The sequence below is a fragment of the Nestor notabilis genome, unplaced genomic scaffold (genome assembly GCF_000696875.1).
Source record: "Nestor notabilis isolate BGI_N333 unplaced genomic scaffold, ASM69687v1 scaffold14272, whole genome shotgun sequence".
Taxonomy (NCBI): domain Eukaryota; kingdom Metazoa; phylum Chordata; class Aves; order Psittaciformes; family Psittacidae; genus Nestor; species Nestor notabilis.
The window spans coordinates 1-17,970 of record NW_009919787.1 but is presented as its reverse complement, the minus strand read 5'-3'; the positions used below and the strand labels follow the sequence as shown (position 1 = coordinate 17,970).

The following is a 17,970-nucleotide window of genomic DNA, read 5'->3' as shown; positions in this document are numbered from 1 at the left end:
AATTGGCACTTCAGTTAAAATGAAAATTGCACTATAAACATTTGGGCTGAAATTGAATGTGTAAGCTAATTTCTGTGTAAAGCAAGTAAAAACATCTTTCCTTTGAATTGCTGTGTCTCTTACACCTGTGGATTGCAGATGCAGGCTGTTTCCTACTTCTAAACACCTATTTCTGATTTGCACATTGTTTGCAACTCAGCTCTCTATGAATAGATTAATAGGAATCAATATTCTGTAACTCACAAGTCATTATAATAGTGTCTGGTTTCCCCTATTTATTGTCACTGTTGTATGCATGTTGTTTGGTTTCTTTTTCCTGTTGTTTAACACAAGAGCTGATGTTACATTTAATGTTAATTAGAGTTAAGGGTCCACTGAATTTTAATTTTTATTTAAAAAAGCAACTTTAAAGGAGGCTGTAAACACCCTTAAGGACTTATTAACAAGTACCAGCATTCTTGGAGGCCCATAGTGCTCAGCTGTGCCACTCAGTGCTCTAGCAAAGTACAGAACTAGCATCTGTGTAGGATGTTCTCACTCAAAGTCCAAGAATTATGAGATGCACCTGCTTGAATACTTCACATGCTCTGAATGGTCCAGAGAAGGAAACTAACGTCTTGCTGATATGATACTGAATGCACTGGACACTGTGTATGGAACCAGTCAAGAACTTTCTCAGAAACAGATTACCAGAGTCAGTGTACTAGATTAACCTGGACTATTTGGTTAATGTTGAATTACCAGTAAGGGACATGCCATTGCAGATGTTCCCCTCCCCAGAATACACAAATAACTAGAAATCACAAAACCAAACTTAAGATTCCTCCTTTTTCCTAAATAAACACTTGTTGCAATACTGCAACAACAGGGATTTTTAGCTAAGTGAAACACAGATGGCACCAGAGCTTTTAAGTAGCCCCAGATGCCAATGAAGTCTGTTATACTGCAATGACTGTCATTCTACTTGTAGCTTGTGAAAGGAGAATGGTTAACTTTGTGACAATCTGATGTCAGTGCCCCACTCACTTTTATTCTGTAAAGAGTCATTTTAGATCAAGGAGCAGAGAACCAAGTTACCACATGAAACATTACTACTAAAAAAACAGTCTCCATGACATCATATTGGGTATCATTGTAAGTCTGTGGCCTTGGTTCCACTACCATCTGAGAAGCCTGATGTAACATCAGAGGCCACGTAACTTGGCTGTTAGTTTCCAGAGTTCAGTTACATATTTTGGACAAGCTCTGCCCCAATTACTGTCCTGTAAAAGCACAAATCCCTTCTCCTCTCACCTGCCCATGGCATTCCAGCACTACAGAAAAATCCTCTGAAGAAGAGGATTCAATCATCAGCTCTATGACATCTGTTTTGATACTCTGTTCTTTGCCTCCTTCTTTAATTGTAAAACAGAGGATGCTGACAGCTGTGTAAAATCACTCCTTAGCCTGAACATCTGCAGGGGAGAGCTTGGCTCAACACCTGGGGAATACACAGAACAACCGCTTGTTGGGAGTTGTTATACCATCACAGATAGAAAGCCTCACACAGCTCAAGAGTGAAGCCTTTACAGCTGAAGGATGCTTTGCTTTTCTGCCAAGAAATTAATGTCAGTAGCATTGGCTGTCTCACCCCAGCCCCATTATCTGTTATATCAGAAATGCTGTCACTGCCTTGGGTTTAAACTCCTCTGTATAAAATACTGTATTACTCACTGTGCCTTAACTTAATCCTTCCTTCAGTTTTTTTGCAAACTGTATGAAAGTGGTTACTTTCATAATGGTTTAATTTTTCTGTAAATGCATTAATTGGTTATTTTATATTTAATATAATTTTTGAACTGGAACTTGGCTATGGGTTTTCTTTAAAAACTGTGTGGTCTGTGCAGCTTGACGCCTGCACACAGGCGCGTGTGCCTGTTCACTGTTTTCATCTTCACTGAGTCACACATCCTGGTGAAATTCACACAGCACAGCAGGTACCCACACACCTGCTGTACAATCTCATGTAGTACTTGTTAATGTACTCAATGTGTTCAGTACTACATCATGATAATAAATAATGCAGGATTGCAACCGATTGTACTATTGTAATTTTATCTGAAAGTTTAAACATTTCTACAACTTTGTGAAATTCACTGCTTTAAATACTGCTGTTAGCTTAGCTGTACAATTAAGTTAAATGACATAAAGTACTTGCACAGGAGGTTATGTTGGTGAAAGCCTTCAGACAGGTGCTTGGATTAACTATATATAAAGCTAGTGCAGTTTTGTTAATGAGAACTAGGCAACCATTCACTCACTTCAATAGTTATTTACTTATCCTTTCTGTTAGAGACTTAAAGCTGGTCACATATGGAAGAAAGAGGCCTAAACTTTATCTTTTACTGAAGACTTCTGCCTTTACAACAGAATGCTCTACAGGGCTATCATTAGAGGAAGCCACACAGAATGCAGTGGGTGGCTTGGGATGGTGGAGTGGATACAGGCCAGTGCTGAAGATACTAAGAATCACATCCTTACTTTGAGGGTATATTCACATTTAGAATAGGGTATTCAAATAATAGGGCTTTGTACACAGGTGAAAAGTCCAAAAATATTTATTAAATTAAAAAAAAAAAAAAGTAATTTTTACCTCTTAAAGAGTTGCAATTTTGGTTTCAGAAATTAATCCTGCAATTCCTGTATATACCACATTTTATACTGTGAGGAAAATAAAATGGAAGAGGCATCGATTCAGATAATGAATGTTTTTAGCTTCCAGCAGTTGGTGCACCAGGTTGAGGTATCTCTATGGACACAGTGTGCTCCTGTTCAAACTCACGTATCATCAACATCAGCAGTGTTGTCATTATCGCTTGCCACAAGGACCTCTCTGTTTTCGTATGTCCAGAACCCATTCAGATCAATTAGAATGCTGGTAACAGTGTCTCCTTGACTGCTATTGATTAAGTCCTGAAGGGAAATTTTGTAAGGATCCTTAGGCTTTACCATATCAAAGATTTCATCCTGTGAAAGAGAAGTCAGTATTAGGGAAAAAAACCCACACACATTAATGAGCGGAATAATGGTTACTTTATAGCATAATAGAGAGTGATCTTTGGGTAACTAGTGCCACCCTCACCAATTTACAAAAGAAGCTGTTAAGTCAGTCCCACACAAAGGACAATACTGGCTGTGGACAGGAGCAGTGTGCTGAGCTCCCACTTCTCAAAGAACGTGCTTTTCTGGGGAGGCTCTGGCCTCAAAATGGCAACATGAAATTCAGCTTTCATGAACGAAGTTGAAAAGTATAAAAGCTTCTATAAAGTAGTAAAACTGCTAAATGTAAAGTGGGCAGTAATAAAGTTTTCTAAGACATGTTTTTTTAGTCATCAGTCTGCTCCCTGCTCCAAGGGATGATCCTGAACCATAAAATAGACATACCAAGTATCTCCAAGTGCAAGACACAGCAACATGTATTTAACAGGTAATTTATATATTAGTAAGGAAACTACTAGAACAGTTACATACCAGATTTCTTACAGGGCCACTGCCAATATAAAAACATTTTCCAACCTACGAGTAGGATCAGATCATGATCACCTCTACTAGTCTGCAAATAAACATACAACCTAGACACTGTAACTAACATAAGTAAATTATTAAATGCTTATTTAAGTATTTCACGTCGTACTCTATTCAGTAAAACTAACCTTGACATCCTGAAAAGAAACAGGTTCTTGTCCGTGGATTTTCATTTGTTCCTGAATAGCCTAGGGGGAAAAAGTTAGGAACAGGTAGTGAAGTATTATACTGACACTGTATGAAACCTTTTAATGCTTCTGCATCTTAAGCCATATTGCCCTGTGACAAAGCATTCAATGCCACAGCCTGCAATCAATTCTCTTCCACAAGGGAGGTATAAGGCAGGGGTGAGTTAAGGCATTACAAATGATACACACATGTGGGTTCACAGTTCTTAGTCACTGTAGGAATCCACCTTTCATTATGACGAGTGTTTGAGCACTCTGCAAATGGGATATGCAGACATTTGACTATTATCACTCAACACTTAAGATAAACTGAACCTTCTGGTTTGAGTGCTCTGACAAAGTGTAAAATACACACTAGGTAAAGACAAGGGGAAAGATCAACCAGCAGACAGGAAAAGCAGTGTAGCTGCTCACTCTTCCCATTTCTTTGAAAATGGAACCTGTATTCTGGTTGATCAAATAATAACGTGAGGGAGACCGTGTTGTCTATTTGAGCACTTGTCCATGCATGGATGGGTTCACCCAGTTCATGCTGTAACTGAGCACTTCTCATTTTGAGCAAAATATTCCCTACTGTTAGTTCCTTCAATGCGGTACTATTTAAACAGCTGCATCACTAAACCTCTGCCTGCACGTAACAACTATGAACAAAACTGTTCCATGAGTGCAGGCTGTGCAGCCTTGTCTGTATCAGCACAGCCTCTGTAGGTGCAGACTTACCCTTGCTTGTGCTAATAGGAAAGTGATTACTCACTGAGTCAAACAAACTGTTCCAATTTCAAGGAAAACTTAGAACATTCCATTTCCAAAAGACAAAAGGAAGGACACACTTTGGAGTATTATCAAGCGTCTGCTGTAGTTGAGGAATCTTCTCCATAATGAAGCCAATACAGTAAGTAACTGGAAACATGCACAAAAATAGCTATGCCTCAGTAGCTTATGCAGAATTACCTTGCTAAATTGCTTTCATTTTAGAATCACTTATATACTATGACAACACTAAAGTTCATGATTTGTAAAATATAAAACTGTAAATCAACACCGCTTATTAAAAATCAGAGACAGATGACATGGCCCCTGGTCTCCCTGCATCCTAATGCCACATGAACAAAAGTGGAGAGAGTGGTGGGAATGGTGAGCTGTAAAAGCAGGGAGAGATGATAAGGCATCGCCTCATTTCTCTAGGACCCTTAGTATTGCCAAGTGCTGCCCTGACAGCTGCCATCAAGCATAAAACACAGCTACAACTACTAAACAAAGCTCATGATAAAGTCCAAAAAACACATGCAAAAACCCTGCCTGCACCTGCAGCAGAATATCCCCATGCAGCAGTACTCTCTAGGGGCCAGCTGGCTAGAAACAGCTTGACAGAAAAGATGCTGAAGGTCTCAGTGCACAAGACGTTGAACAAGAACCTGCAGGGGGGTGCCCTTGTAGCAATGAAGGCAGATAAATACTGGTTTAAGCAGCTGATTATGCCTCCTGACTCATCATTTAGACACAGTACTCCAGATAGAGCCTCAGGGTTTTTGGCTCCCCTTTACAAGATCTTGGCAAACCAGTTGGAGACCACTGGAGGGCTACCAACATGCTTTGGAGGCTAACAGACAGCACAGCGGAGAGGCTTTAGATGGGGATTAATTCATATGGAGAACAGAAGGCTGTGGGGTGGGGGGAATCTCATTACCAGCTTCAACTACCTAGCAGGTGGTTAGAGACAACTCAGCAAGACTCTTCCTGGAGAAACACAGAGAAAGGGCAAGAGACATTCCAATTAGAGGTGGCAGAAAGGCTGAGGGGAGAAAAGTCTTCCCAGTCAGGGTACATAGACATTGGAACACATTGCCCAAAGAGGTTGTAGGGTCTCCCCCCTTGGCAATACTCAAAACTCACCTGGACAAGGCTCAGATCAACTCAACCTAACCATGAAGCTGGCCCTGCTTTGAGCAGGTGGTGGGAGCAGGTGACCTCCAAAGGTCCATTTCACCCTAAATTATTTGATGGTTCAAAGGCACTAGAAGAAAATAAAAGTGCGTGCGTGTTGTGTTTTGGGGTATTTTTTTTTGGGGGGGGAGCAGTTTAGGTTTTTTGGGGTTGTTTCTGAGTGGAGGTGTTTGTTTTAAAAAAAGCCTTTCCTTTTTAGAAAATATCTACAGGTCTTTGAAGTAAGAAGTCTTTTACAGAATGGTATGGCTGTAGTCACTATCGAAGTTCATGTTCAACTAGAGCCTTATTACAATATAGAAACAATGTGGATATAAGACTATATCCACTATATTTGAGCAGGCCTGAAAGCTTTACCTAATGAGCTGAATGATGTACCTTGCTCATCACACTTGGCACATGTGGCTAACTACAAAACTATTGTTATTTTCACAATTATCATACAAGGAGGCACATAAAGAAAATTGAAGTGCCTGTCCCTCTGTCGGAACAGATAATCACTGGAGGGATCTTGTACATGAAAAAAGCATCACACTCATAACTTTGCCTAAACCATTTACAACAAAAGTACTACTTTACTGCAGGACATTTTCAAGATACCTCAGGTATCTATTAAAATAAAAGACAAAACAACATTCCTCCCCCTTCCTCCTCCCCAAAGAAAAAACAAACCCAAACACAAACCCACCAGAAGAAAAACAAAACCCCACTCACAAAAACCACAATTTGGAGGAAGACTTTGCAACCCTTAGATTTATAGTAAGCTTATTTTTTTAGTTGCTGTTAACTTATTTGGAAGCAACAGATAACAATTCAGAACATGAAACATGCAAGAAGCTCTTTGCAACCAAGAGACTGAAAAATCCCACACCTGTACAGGCCCATCACTGCATTTCATTATTTTAATCTCTACTGAATTTTAGGATTACAGTGGAAATTAAAAACTATGGGCAACAGCCAATTAGAACCATCACAAGAGATTCTAATGGGTAATCATTAGGCAATTTTAGGACAATTTTGATTTCTTTAGAAAAATTCAATACAAAATATTTTTGCTAAACAAAATCAAACCACTTCATTTCAACTGCAGATGAAATGTCTGAAATACCCTTTGAGTTCTTTCCAACTTTGGGATTTTTATTTTCTCTTCTTAATATTTTAAATCTTCTTAGAAGTAGTTACTGGTCTCCTGGTGGCTACTGGTAATTTAAAGTGACTTCCCGCAGTTCTGCATGCAGAAGCACACAGACTATAACACTATAAACACAGAAAATGGCCTACCTGTATGAAGAGACTTACCCTAAAGAAATAATTAAGGGAAAAGACATTCAGGTATCCTTTGTTCTCTATATCAAGCAGTTTGAAAATATATTGCAGAGCTGCAGGTTCCTTTCTGTTTTCTAATGCAAGCACAAAGTCCAGGTAGGTTTTATAGTCCTAAAAGTAGATACAATCATGTTTATTACAGTCTTCTTTCTAAATTGATTTTGCAAGCAGGAACTCTATAATTGGCAGCTACTTCATTGTAGGGGATCAGTCTATTTTCTGAAAAACACAACATGAAATAGAAAATGGCTGCTACCACCAACATGAACAGAAAAGTTACCTTTTAATGACTGCTGATAGGAAATCATGCCATTTTAGAAATAAATTTGGATTCCAAGCATAAATCCAAATTAAACATGCTATATATACTTTTAAACAATGTTTAATGCATCTTTAGACTGCTGAGCATACCCAACTAGTGAAGAAGAGTCATCTAAGAGGCTTTCATTACCACAAATTAAACATCTAGTGGCAGTAAGGCTAACGCTACTGAACAGTACTATATGGCCAAATCCCTTATAGACCAGGGGAGGTAGTTTGACAAAAAATGTGGTAGAAGCACTAGTAGACATCAAAAACAGGTATGACGCTTTTTCATTAGGACTGATTCTTGGTTTCCCAGTCAAGATACAGTTGTGAGAAGGATAGAAATCTTTCAGTCCTATGTACATAATAATCCTGTCTATCTTAAACACCAGAGAGTTGTGCTGCTGTTCAGAAGGAGCTTGAAAGGCTGGATAAATGGGATGACAGAAGCCTCATCGAGTTCAACAGAGGAAATGCAAAATCCTGCATTTGGGAAGGAATAACCCCACGCACCAGTACATGCTGGGGACTCACCAGTCAGAAAGCAGCTTTGCACAGCCAGACCTGTGAGTCCTGACAGGCAACAATACTGAACACACACCAGCAATGTGCCCTTGCAGCAAAGGCTGCTGACAGCATCCTGAGCTGCATGAGGAAGAGCTCTGCTGGCAAGCTGAGGAAGGTGACCCTTCTCCTCTCACTCAGCACTGCTTAGACCACATCCGAGTGCTGGGTCCTGTTCTAGTCTCACCCACACAAGAGAGAGTTGGACCTACTATAGCAAGTCCAGCAAAGGGCAACTAAGAGGCTCTTTCTTGACCTCAAAGATTCTGTGATTCCACAAAAAACTGCTAAGTTGGCAGATGGACTGCATAGTGAATTTGTATAGAATATTTGCATAGAATATTTCTGCATAGAAATTTATCACTTTTAGAATTCAGTCATCTGAATGCAGACAACAGGAGTTGACAATACATTAAGAAAAACTTCCAAAATGAATACTTAACTCTAAACTAGACTTCCCATTTTTCACAACTATGGAAAGCTCACAACAAAAACACTGTTGTCTCCACCAAGAAATGGACGGGTTAGCTAACTTGCTCTAGTCTCAAGTGTGCCACTTGTCTTTGGTTCTCTTTAAAGAATTACATGCAACCAAAAAGCACTGCTACATTTATACCTTTTTTTTTTTTTTTAAAATATGCTCTCTGTTATTGAATCTACCAGAAGCTTTATCCTAGGCTGTCTGGATTTCGTATTACCTGTGCTTTTCAAAACAAGCAACTTGTCTTTAAGTCAGGCTGCAACCACCTTGCTGTTAAGAAAACCCATTTACTCATCTGCTGCATGGTCATTTGTGTGCACACTGACAAACGAAGTTACTTTACCTCTTTTGGCTACTTTTTATTTAAAAGATACTGATTATGAAACATTTCCCATCTCTACAAGCCAAAGCTTTTATATTGTGAACACAGTAAAAATATGTGGTTACCATTTCACCATCATAAGTTAAGCATTCCTGAAAGACACGATCCAAAAATATGTTGGTCAGAGTCCCTGTTCCATACCGGGACAGTTCTTCTTTGCTGAGCATGCCATTGTGATCTTTATCAAGGTTTAAGTACTGGCCTAGGGAGGAGATACAGAGGGCAAAGAACTGTTTAAACAGAGGAAGAAAATTTAACACTTGTTTAAGCATCTATTTAATCATCATAAATTTAATGCAATTAAGTGGGAATATGCTAGATCCCCAATAATATTCACAGAGCATCATAAATGAGCACAGAACATTGGGTTAGGAAAAGAGGGAATCCCATAACAAGCCATTAATAATTTTAAGGTAATGGCTCAAAAGTAAAGGCTCTGTGTACACAGAAAGGAGCTGAAGGATAAGACCACTTTACTTTAAACAGATCTGCTTAAGCAGGAAAAAAGAGCATGCAAAAGCAGGAACAGAACAGTCAAAAGAGAAGGTTACAGAGGAACCTTGTTCCTTGTGCAACAAGCACAAAATGACAAAGGCAGAGAGGAGATGGGGGGGAAGCGTCCACAAATAAAAGAACCTACCATAAACTCTTAATGCAGAAGGAGCAGAAAACCAGTTTGTCTCCTGACTTTCTTTAGAAAGTTCTTCATCCCTTAACTAAGTGAAACATGAAGTTAGAATTCAGAAAGACTAAATTAAAATACAATAGTATATGCTAAGAGATCTTTACCTCTAGCAAGTCATCCAGGAAGCTGCAAGCTAAAATATCCTGTATCTTTATCTTCCCTGCAGCAAGAAAAGAAAACCACATTTTAACAATCACCCAGCCAATACATCCATTTGACTGTTCTCATTTAGGTGGTTCCACTTAAGAAAGAAGTGCCCTGAGCAAGAAAAAAAAATTACCTTCTTAAAAAAAAAAGAAAGAAAAGGCAAAACTGAACAATACCAACTTTGAACACCAAGGAGGATAAAGCTGTAATTTAAGAGACAAAATAAAAACAGCTTTTAAAATGACTGAATAAAACTAGCCTGATATTGCTAGAAGGAGTTATCCTGAAGCCTGAAAAGCACAAAGCTAGATTCAACATCAACCCAAAATGTAAAATAAAAAATGCAAAGAAATCATGCTTAAAACATTTATTGGGATAATAGAGTCTCTCAAGTGAGGTGGTATTTTTACACATTCAGAAACTGCAGATGTGACACAAAGCTAAGGTGGCAGAATGCACTTCTGCTGGTGTAGCTGTAACTGGTGCACAGACACTGAGGAAACAGCTGTGCAAAATAATGGCATTGTAACTTCACACACACCCTCTCTACGTGTTTGTAGTTACCTCCACTGGAGACTACTGCCCACACAGCTCTGACACTGTCGAGAGGCACAGCTAGAGCTTGAAAACGCATGCCATTTGTGACTTCAATTAAGAGCCTATGAAAAAGCAAGCTGTTGTCCAAGAGAGCTATGGCTGTAATAAGGATTAGCAGCTATAGCTGCAAACCTTTTGAAATGAGTTTACATGGTGCACACAAATTTAATAACGGCAGAAGCACAGCACAATAAGCATTCTTGAGCATTTCTACAGCTCTGTGGACGTTCTGCCAAGCAGTTCTGTTGTTAGTTGCTGTTCTTTCTATTGACCATAAACACTTAAAATCAGCTACTGCTAATGATGCATTATGATGAAACAATATCTTAATTGTTAATTTCTATGAGATAATTCTACAGATCACAACTGGTGGTTATATCATAGAAATTAATTAGCTGTAGATTACTGGACCCGCATAAAGACTCAGTCCTCAGTGGGGATTAATCTTCAAACACAAGATTGCTGGGGAAAAAAAGACAAAACAAAAAAACCCAAAAAACAAAAACCTAACCAAAAACCAAACCTACAAAGACAACTACATTCTACTTTGAAAACATAAGTAGCTTTGGTGAAAACATTTTAAAAGTGGAAATACTCCCACATATTTAGCATTTTGAAAACATGGACCTACCTGTTCTGAGAGGATCCAGAAAGAAGAAGAACTTTCTAACTGCTGTGCAGACATAGAAGGAGTAAAAAGATTTTTCTAAACCATCCAGTTGTGGCAAAGTAGGGATGAGTTCCAGAATGTAGTTTTCTAAATCCTGCAGAATTAAGGAAGAAAAAGAAACAAGCTTTAAACACTACTTCCATTGCACGTTTGCTATACTTCACCCTGGCTTTCAGGTATATTTTGTTAAACATACAATCCTGCAATGATACAGAAAGGCACGTGAAAGCAGGCAAAAAAGCCTAAGTTATATACATGCACATGTGATGCCATGACTGAAACAGTCCACAAAAAAAAAGCAGAATGTTAATGAAGGAGATATGTACATGTAAATATAAATGCATTCAACTGTATCTTATTCAAATACCAATGCATGACGCCTAATTAGATTATCCTAGTGCTGTATATTCTTCAATAGATCTTTTCTAGTGGTAACTAAATCCTCCATATTTACTTTGTAATATCAGCTCCAGTTAGAACAGGAGAATAATTCATTGAGGCCCACTCTAGCCATCCCTTTTTGTGATTTCTACTCTATCCTACTAAATCTAGTAAAGTGTTAGTGACATAAAACCTTGGCAGCTACAATCTCTTTTTCAAATCACCCATATGATAAAAAAGCTAGCAGCACTCTAGCCACCCAATCTCTAGAATACAGAGATTGCTTGTATATCTCTACAATATAATCTCTAGAATACAGAGATTATATTGTATATCTATCTAAACGAATGTGCCCACCCCAAAATAGATTACAATGTATGCTTTTATGACATAAGACTGGATGAAAACTGGAACATTTTTGATGCCCTGCCATTTAACTGAAGACAGACATTAAGTTACTCAAGAATTTACTTACTGATTCTCTGAGGTAGCCCTGTCCTGCCACATCATATAAACTGAGACCTATTCTTGTCTGATGAAGCCACACTGCAAAACAGAAAACAGAATTATAATGCAAGAAACCTAGAGGGTTTTTGAGGTCTTGCCAAAATTTGAAGTTATTCTTAAGGGCCAAAGGGCACTGTTGGCTGTTAAGTACCTCTCTGTTTCCCCTTTTTCTGAGATTTAAGCAAAGCCATGATATGTTCCAATCCTGCTTAGAAACACCATTTCAGTCTCTGAGTAAGAGTCACCGGTGATACACAGTACACTGTGGCCAACATTGCCTTACAGTAACTAGGTGTGAGAAATGGCTAAGCAGACACATTTTACCTGGTATCCATATGGAATCATATGGATTCATTTGCTCTTGCTGACCTAGAGATATATGAAGCAGAGTATTTCCACTGCATTAAAAACAGCTGGACAACATCACATACTGAATGCTTGTGAGATTGCTACAGCCCCTGGTGCAGTAAGAGGCACTGCAGCTACTGACAAAGGTCCTGCCCTCACTTCTGAGTTACAACAGGAGAATTAGAATAGCACAAGTATCTGTTTTTGCAATGAGAGGGCACATTAATCAAACAAACTATAGGACAATGTGCTTGAGGCCATTGTTAAAGTACAGTAATAGAAACAGTGTACAGAATAGGCATAAAACCTATTATTCATACACTCCATGTTAAATTTAATTTCCATTTTATGAAGAAAGAGTTTAAAAGCTCCTCTTACAAAATGTGAGCTGTCCTTTACACCAACATTCATCTGTTCAAGGTGAGTGCTTGTCAGGGTGGAGTAAGCATCACTTGGAGATGACAGAGGTTATATAGTGAGGCTGTTTCTTTCCTGGCTGAAGTTTAAAGGTAAGTGATATACTCTGAAGTGATTCAGGACACTTTTACTAGGCTTAGTTGGAAAAAGTCAACAGGCTTGACCCTTTCCTCCTGAAAGGGAAGCACTACTGGAGGCAGACGAAATCCTTCACCACTATTCAATTATTAGCTACCATTTTTCTCATTCCCTCCCCCAAAAGGACCATGCAGATAGTTAAGTAAGGGCAAGAAAGGTTGTAATCCATGGACTGTACAAAATCTTCCAGCTGGAAGTAGGAAGGAGGAAGACAGAATGCTACACATTCAGCACAAGTATGTGATACATGCAACTATTTCTAAAACTTTAAGAAGCATATGAAAAAAAAACACCCCAAACCCAAAAGTTCATTAATGAGTTAAGCCAGTTAGAGAATACCATTACACACCAAGGCACAGCTGTTTAAGATGTTTTAAGCTCAGATGATAGGGCCTCTTCCCTGCTGCAGCAACATTCTGGAGGCTGACCTCTCCACTCCATGAGCTTCACTGTAACAGGTGAAACATGGGACTGCATTGCCCCAACTTGGAACAACTCAAGCTGCTGCAGAGTAATTCCCATCTTCATCTGTTACTTCCCTCTCCTTTCATGCCACACTGAAGGACATGCAGCAGTAAATACAGACTGAAATCACAAATTCAAATCAACTACTTCCAATCCACCAATTCAAAGTAGTAACTGAAAGCTTCTACAGGAATTTTAAGTCTTTTCTTCCTTTAATATCTGGCCTGGTCTTTAGCCCTCATAGGGAACACTGTACAGCAGAGAATAGAAATTATCTCTGCTACTGCACAGACATGTCATAGGGCTAGCTTTATGAGGCAATTCCAATGCTGTAAGCTAGAAAAAAAAAAACAAGGATCCTTATACAACTGACCCAAGAGGGACTTGCAAACACTTTGATGGGACTTCATTTTGGCCAGCATTTGCAAATGAAATCCAACTGAGATGGGACATGCCACAAGGCTTCCCGTCTCTAAATTGGTTGGTGGTTCTTTGTTGTCGTGTTACAAGAAAGGCACCACCATAAATACACAAGACTTAAAACTTCTGGGTGAAACAAATGAAGAGCTCTGAAGGAATCTCTGTTGTGTCCATCTGAATAGGCCTTTCTGAAATGCATACAATTTTCATACTTCTTCACAAGTCTCCTATGCTGCAGCTTTTGGGTTTACTGTTTATTGCAAACATTTATATTTACTCCTTTCTTGCATACTCCATGTCAACTCACCAGGTTTCATGCTCAACACATCTCTCATCCCTTGTACCACAAGATTTTAAGTTAAACTAGCTGAGCTGCTCTGAGGAAAGGTGCCATTCTCCCCTCCTGAAGGCCCTACCAGACCTAAGAATGCAGCAGCCAGGGGACAAGGCAATGAGGCAGCCTTCCTTCCTGCTTGCCAGTCTCATCTTTTTAAACAAGATCTAATGCAGATATGTTAAAAAAAAAACAAACCCAAAACAAAAAATAAAGCTGCATTTTTCAGCCCAAGTGATTATTTGTAATAAAAATACATCTGAAAATACAGTTAAGTCTACAGTGACAAGCATGGAGCATGGTTAGAAAACATAGGTAACACCACTCTATAGAAGGAAAAACAGTAAACAAAGCTATCTGCAGGACAATCTGATCACAGTGGTTAGGACCATACTTGCCACATAACTAGTTTTTTGCTCTTCACAGTACTGCCTGGATTAAGCAAATCAGAATGACAATGTATTTAACAAACAGATCAAGGATATCTCTGTATGAGCGGTGGATTTCAGAGACAGGGTGAATTCCCACTTCCTAGTAGCCATGGAAAAATCCCAAGCCTCCAGGAAAAAAGCATTAGCAATCAAGGCCTAGATCTCACCGCTGTTGAAGAGAACAGCAAGTAATTAATAAAGCTTAAATTAGCCTTGAAAATAAAACAACTTCTCATTAAGACAGAAAAAGCACCAACTAACCTTTTCGCATGACATAATTGAAAAACTGCATGATAGATATTCTCCCATAAGGATCATTATGGAGTAATTTAGCAAAGATCTTAGCTGTGAAGAACTGCCTGTAAAACATAAACACAAAGCTACTTCTATGCATCCACTTACACTGCACTGACAGATCCAATTACAGTATCCAAAAACTTAAGACACTTTAAAATACTATTTGAAAAATACAGAATGCGTTCTGTGTATTCGAAGAGGTTAATTTGCTACACTACAACCATCAACTGGGATCCTACCAAATAACAATAGTAAACTCAATAAAAAGCAGCTGCTTTTGCTGCTCATGAGACTCCAGTGGAGAGAGCTTTCATTCAATTTAATTTCTCTTTACTACAATATATTTAGTAGCTTCCAATATGCACATAGAAGGGACCACTGGTACTGACAACTAATCTGCCCAAAACTCAATTACAAAGCTGTGGGCACAACAGCAGCCTCCAAGAGGAGCATAAAGAAGAAACATTCAATATATGCTACACATGGAACATCTAGCAGAACACTTTCCATCAGTAGGTATTAGGGAAGGTTGGGCAATACCACTGGGGACATGATTTCCTCTTCAGATACAAAGTGCGCTGTTTACTGGCCACTAACATCATAAAAAACACTCAGGCTGACAAGAGTTTCTTCAAAAAGATGAAGTATTCCTCTTGCAGACATGTCCATCAAAAGTTCCTCAGAGATGTAGGGCAATATACCTTTACAAGGATGCAAATCAACTAGTTCATCAGTAACTACACAGGCATGATTTTATCTTGCCATTAAATGGTTTCCATTTATTTTGGCAGCTGCAAATTACAGAGCACTTAGGTTTAGCCAAAGTAAGCACATGTAAGAGAAGAAAGCCTTACTTGCATTTAGGTCCAGCTTTTTCACCAACTTTCAAAAAGTTCTCATAATTGATCATTGCTTCTTCCCCAATCATTGGTGATGTCTGATGTTTGTCCAGTAGAAACCATAGATTCTTAAAAGACATTTATATTTGGTTAAGAAGGTATTTCTCTAGAGATGTCAGTGTGCTTAAAACAGAGCATCAAAGAAACACCACAAAAGAGTGGTTTTGCTGCAAGGTTACCTCTGTTAATCGACACATATTGTCAGTTCAGCTAGAAAAGCAAGGAACTGATACTTCCACTGCTCTAAACTGGTGTTAAACACACACGGTCTCTCTCTTACTCACGTCCCTTTTGTTTTTGAACTGCAATAAATTCAATCATCTTTGGAGTCTCTCTCAATGATATGTAAACACAACTTACTATTTCTTCTGAGCAGACTAGGGAAATTGTTGGAATGCTCTGGAAAACCAGAAGCCATTGACTTAGTCCTCATATACATTACAACAAGGAATCTTTACACTGACATTACCAGCCCAAGACTATACTAAGCATTTCAGCTTTAGCTAGTACTTCTCAATCAGCCAACGTACCCAGATACAAAGCACCTTGCCACAAGATTCTGTGCACAGACAGGAGATAATCAAACTCTGCAGAAAGAGGAAGTCTCATCAGAAGCTATTCCAAGACATACAGAAAACATTTTCTTACCTGCAGCTCTTCATTATCCAACAGCTCTCTGCTTTTTCTTTGCAGAAAGACCGCTCTAGATTCTTCTCTTAATTTCTGAAGCAAGATTTCATCTTCAGCTGGCAGCTAGAAACATTGTGGTGTTTTAGTTTTCTGTACAGTGGCACCATTAAAAACTTACACATCTAGCAAGAACTCTTAGGTAGTCCTGGCTCACACACTTTGATGAAGCTCTTTATTTGACAAAAAATAACAACCTATCTACCAGAATACTGTACAGTACCTGCTTCTTCTACAGGGACGTCACTTGCATACTGTCTCAAATTATTTCAATACTGGAGTATTTATTTAAAGCAGGACATCTTTAATTGGGAGACAAAGACCTGTCCCATACCTGATAACCCACCCAGTAAGCACTTTCTCACATTAGCAAAATAGAAGGGCTCATACATAAAAGACATTTCTTACTGTGTTTTACTCAGGAAAGCGCAATACCTTCTATTTCAACTCTCAAGAGTATTTTACTAGACTTGTTTTGACCAACAAAACACATGGAAGAACAGTTGGTATGAAAGTTCTGGTGATGCTTACATGCAAAACTGTACAGCAGTACCAGAACTTGGATAGTTTCATATGTATTCATCAGCTGAAATACATGTACTTAAGAAGTTAACTGGCAGGAACTCATAATCCTGAAGAATACAGGACCACCTGAGGTTAGACAGCAGATGAGGGGTCAAGCTGACAAGTGCCAGGAATATAACGATGTTGAACTTGTGCTCCCGTATTCTCCCCTCCCAATCTGATTCATCTCACACGTAAGTTGCCAGACTAAGCATTTCTGCTGGACAATGCAAGCAACAAACCTAACTTTAGTCTGCAAGACCAATTTTCATGAAGCAGCATCCCAGTGTGTCTAAACAGAACCAAGAAGATACGTATTTATAATGCTGGTATGTCAAAATTCAGATAAAACAGGAAGTTCCTCTGAAAGAGAAGGAGGACTTCCTGTCTTCTGTAAGCAGCCAAGCCTACTGCCCGATTAGCAACTCCTTCATGGCCTCTGATGAGATGCTTAATAATTATTTGAAACTGCTGACATCCACACTTCTACAAAATAAAAAATTTTATTCTTAGCAATCAACATCATTCAGATTTCAATCTACTTAAGCTCATGAAGCTGAAGTGTCCCTCTAAATAAGCTCTACTTTCTTTATAAGACAGAACAGCCTCTTGTTGAAGTTTATCTGGATACCTCACTTACCCTGTAGTAAAATCGTGGTATATTCATATATGACGTATTGCCACTTTTTCTCTCTCCTTTCCATTCCATGTAATATTTTGTGAACAATTCCATCTCTTCATCTTTTAGCTCTTGTTCGCTTTTTTTGGCTGATAAACACAGAAAAGAATTTGTGATGTACTCCAGAGTTTTAATGTAACAAGGAGCTTGAAAAAAGGGAGTTAATGCTGAGGCTGACACAGCTATGCTGTTTAGTAACACAAGTAACGAATGGAGCACAGGCCTATTATGTAAAGGGCAAAGCAGACACAGTAAACATGTCACATCTATATTCTATTTGAGTGTCTACAGAGCACCCCTTTCAGTAGCTGCGTACACCCAATGCTCTGTACGATACAGAATTGCAGCAGGCACACAGTTATGACCGACAAAGCAGCAGCACTCTTGTTTTTGAGAGGTACCATTGTTTGTGATACTGCTTGCTGCAAGCAGCAGCACAAACCCTAGTTTTCGCTCTGTAACACCAGGGATATCATGACACGCCTGCCCAGGCTCTCTGAGGGCTCACTTATGAATAAAGAACCAGCCGCCGCACTGTCACGGGAGGAC

The 17,970-nt window shown here is 39.0% G+C and overlaps 1 protein-coding gene across 1 annotated transcript; it reads right to left on the bottom strand.

Moving 5' to 3' along the window:
• Positions 1–2,581: 2,581 nt before the first annotated feature.
• Positions 2,582–17,504, bottom strand: PPP2R3C (protein phosphatase 2, regulatory subunit B'', gamma). The gene is made up of 12 exons (XM_010010384.1): positions 17,383–17,504; positions 16,140–16,244; positions 15,447–15,559; positions 14,557–14,654; positions 11,711–11,781; positions 10,816–10,948; positions 9,545–9,600; positions 9,396–9,471; positions 8,821–8,957; positions 6,996–7,133; positions 3,693–3,752; positions 2,582–3,006 (listed from the first exon to the last, which is right to left on the bottom strand). The coding sequence occupies exons 1-12, from the start codon at positions 17,473–17,475 to the stop codon at positions 2,818–2,820; spliced, it is 1,269 nt and encodes a 422-aa protein (XP_010008686.1). The 5' UTR covers positions 17,476–17,504; the 3' UTR covers positions 2,582–2,817.
• Positions 17,505–17,970: the final 466 nt, after the last annotated feature.

Coding starts and splice junctions, on each gene's coding strand:
- PPP2R3C (XM_010010384.1), bottom strand. CDS start 17,475: ATGGAATTGTTCACAAAATATTACATGGAATGGAAAGGAGAGAGAAAA. Junction 14,655..15,446: donor AAAGCTGGACCTAAATGCAA/GTAAGGCTTTCT, acceptor TATGTTTTACAG/GCAGTTCTTCACAGCTAAGA. Junction 8,958..9,395: donor TTCTGCATTAAGAGTTTATG/GTAGGTTCTTTT, acceptor TCTCCTCCCTAG/GCCAGTACTTAAACCTTGAT.